Source organism: Dendronephthya gigantea, unplaced genomic scaffold, assembly GCF_004324835.1.
Source record: "Dendronephthya gigantea isolate DGI-Jeju-01 unplaced genomic scaffold, DenGig_1.0 000119F, whole genome shotgun sequence".
NCBI lineage: Eukaryota > Metazoa > Cnidaria > Anthozoa > Malacalcyonacea > Nephtheidae > Dendronephthya > Dendronephthya gigantea.
The window spans coordinates 451,106-452,774 of record NW_021163129.1 but is presented as its reverse complement, the minus strand read 5'-3'; the positions used below and the strand labels follow the sequence as shown (position 1 = coordinate 452,774).

Genomic DNA, 1,669 nt, shown 5'->3' with positions numbered 1-1,669 from the left:
TGTGAATGTTGGAGTTACGAAGCACATATTCCAATCTTTCCAAAAATTGTAGAACATTCGAGTTGTTTTTTCTATACAGTAAAAGAAAAGAACGTGTTTGTTGTTGTTCAGTATGAAGCAGATCAAACTTTAGCGCATTTATCAAAGGTATATATTGATAATTCTCCATTTCCAAAGTACTGCTAATACAGATTGCCATACTTAGATACTTGTCTGTGATATGATCTTGACGATATATTTTGAAAGGATTTAAGTTTTCTGTAATTTCATGTAACGAATTATTAGGTAAAAGTTGTGTTTCAGTAAATGCAAGAACATCAGATTTAAACAATTGACAATGAGACTTGATATCCTTATTATGCTTTCTTAAAGATCTAATATTTAAAAAAGATATGGTAAAATGTGAGTTTTCATTCTCTCTAATACTTTCTATTAAATCATCAGCGTTTTGAAGTCTCTCATATTCTTCGTCAACTTTAGGATTCGCCTTATGTGTTTATTTTGTATTTCTCCGAGGATGTGTAAACCTTGTAAAGACGTTGCCCGGCTTAAGGCTACATATATCTGACCATAATTAAAATATCTTTGTTTATTCAACTGCATGCTAACAACTACATTTTGCAGAGTAAGACATTGAACTTTGTGAACAGTGCATCCCCATGAAAGTGCGATAGGAAATTGTACTCTCTGTATTTCTGGAGATGATGCTTTTCCAGGTCTAACTTTGATTTTTGCAAGAACAGGCTCTATCGGTACAACATGATTCTCTCTTGCAAACATGTTGGTAGTGGTGTTTGTTGTAGTTTTACCAGCTTTCTCATCATCAAACTTAATATATAAAACATTTGGTTCATTATTTGAATTAATATTAATTTTAGCTATCGTTCCAATTTGACCATTGATAAGTTGATCTTGTATGTTGATATTTGTAGTAAGCATTACTCTGGCACCTTCTTTAATTCGTATTTCATAATCAAGTCCACATGTGTCAGACCGTCCTCTTGCTAAAAGTTTATTAATGTCTGCTTTATTGATGTTTTTTGGATATTGATCTTTTGCTTTAAGAATAAAGAGAGGTCTTTGAATTTCTTCAAGCTTCTTTTGGTTATGTTCATTAACAGGAGCATTTTCAGCAAAAATATGAAGTGCATCAGATGGATAGTTTGGATCGTATGGTTCAATGGATCTTGACTGAATAACTTTAATATGATCTTCTGTATGGGAGGCTGTTCTGATTCTGTTAAGGAGTTCAGTGAATGCTTTATCGTTTTTTTGTCTCATGATTTCTGTTAGTTCAACCATTTTAAAGACACTCCATGGATGACAAAGATTTTGAACTTGGTTTTTGTAATTATCGAGCACTGCTTTCTTTTTTATTGGGGGAAGTTCATAGAAGTCGCCAACAGCTATTATACTAATGCCTGCAAATGAGGTGGAAGATGAGCATCCAAAAATTTCTTTTAATCGTTGGTGGATGTGTAAAAGAGTATGTTTCCCACCATAGAAATCTCATCTACTTTAATAAGTTTTACGTCTTTCAAAGTGAGTCTGTACTGTGTTCTCCTTTGATTAGACATTGCAGAATGTAATCATTAGCTTTATTAGGAATAGCCAGTGCCGTATTTATAGTTGTCCCATCAATATTTATTGCCGCAACTCCTGTTGGTGC

At 33.1% G+C, this 1,669-nt stretch overlaps 1 protein-coding gene across 1 annotated transcript; it reads right to left on the bottom strand.

Annotated features, from left to right (window-relative positions):
• Window positions 1-356: 356 nt before the first annotated feature.
• Window positions 357-1,281, bottom strand: LOC114535497. Its single transcript, XM_028556797.1, has 2 exons — window positions 685-1,281; window positions 357-374 (listed from the first exon to the last, which is right to left on the bottom strand). Exons 1-2 carry the CDS (start codon window positions 1,279-1,281, stop codon window positions 357-359), a joined length of 615 nt encoding a protein of 204 aa, XP_028412598.1.
• Between the last annotated feature and the right edge of the window lie 388 nt (window positions 1,282-1,669).

What these genes read in the sequence shown, in the direction of transcription:
- LOC114535497 (XM_028556797.1), bottom strand. Translation starts at nt 1,281, where the DNA reads ATGAGACAAAAAAACGATAAAGCATTCACTGAACTCCTTAACAGAATC.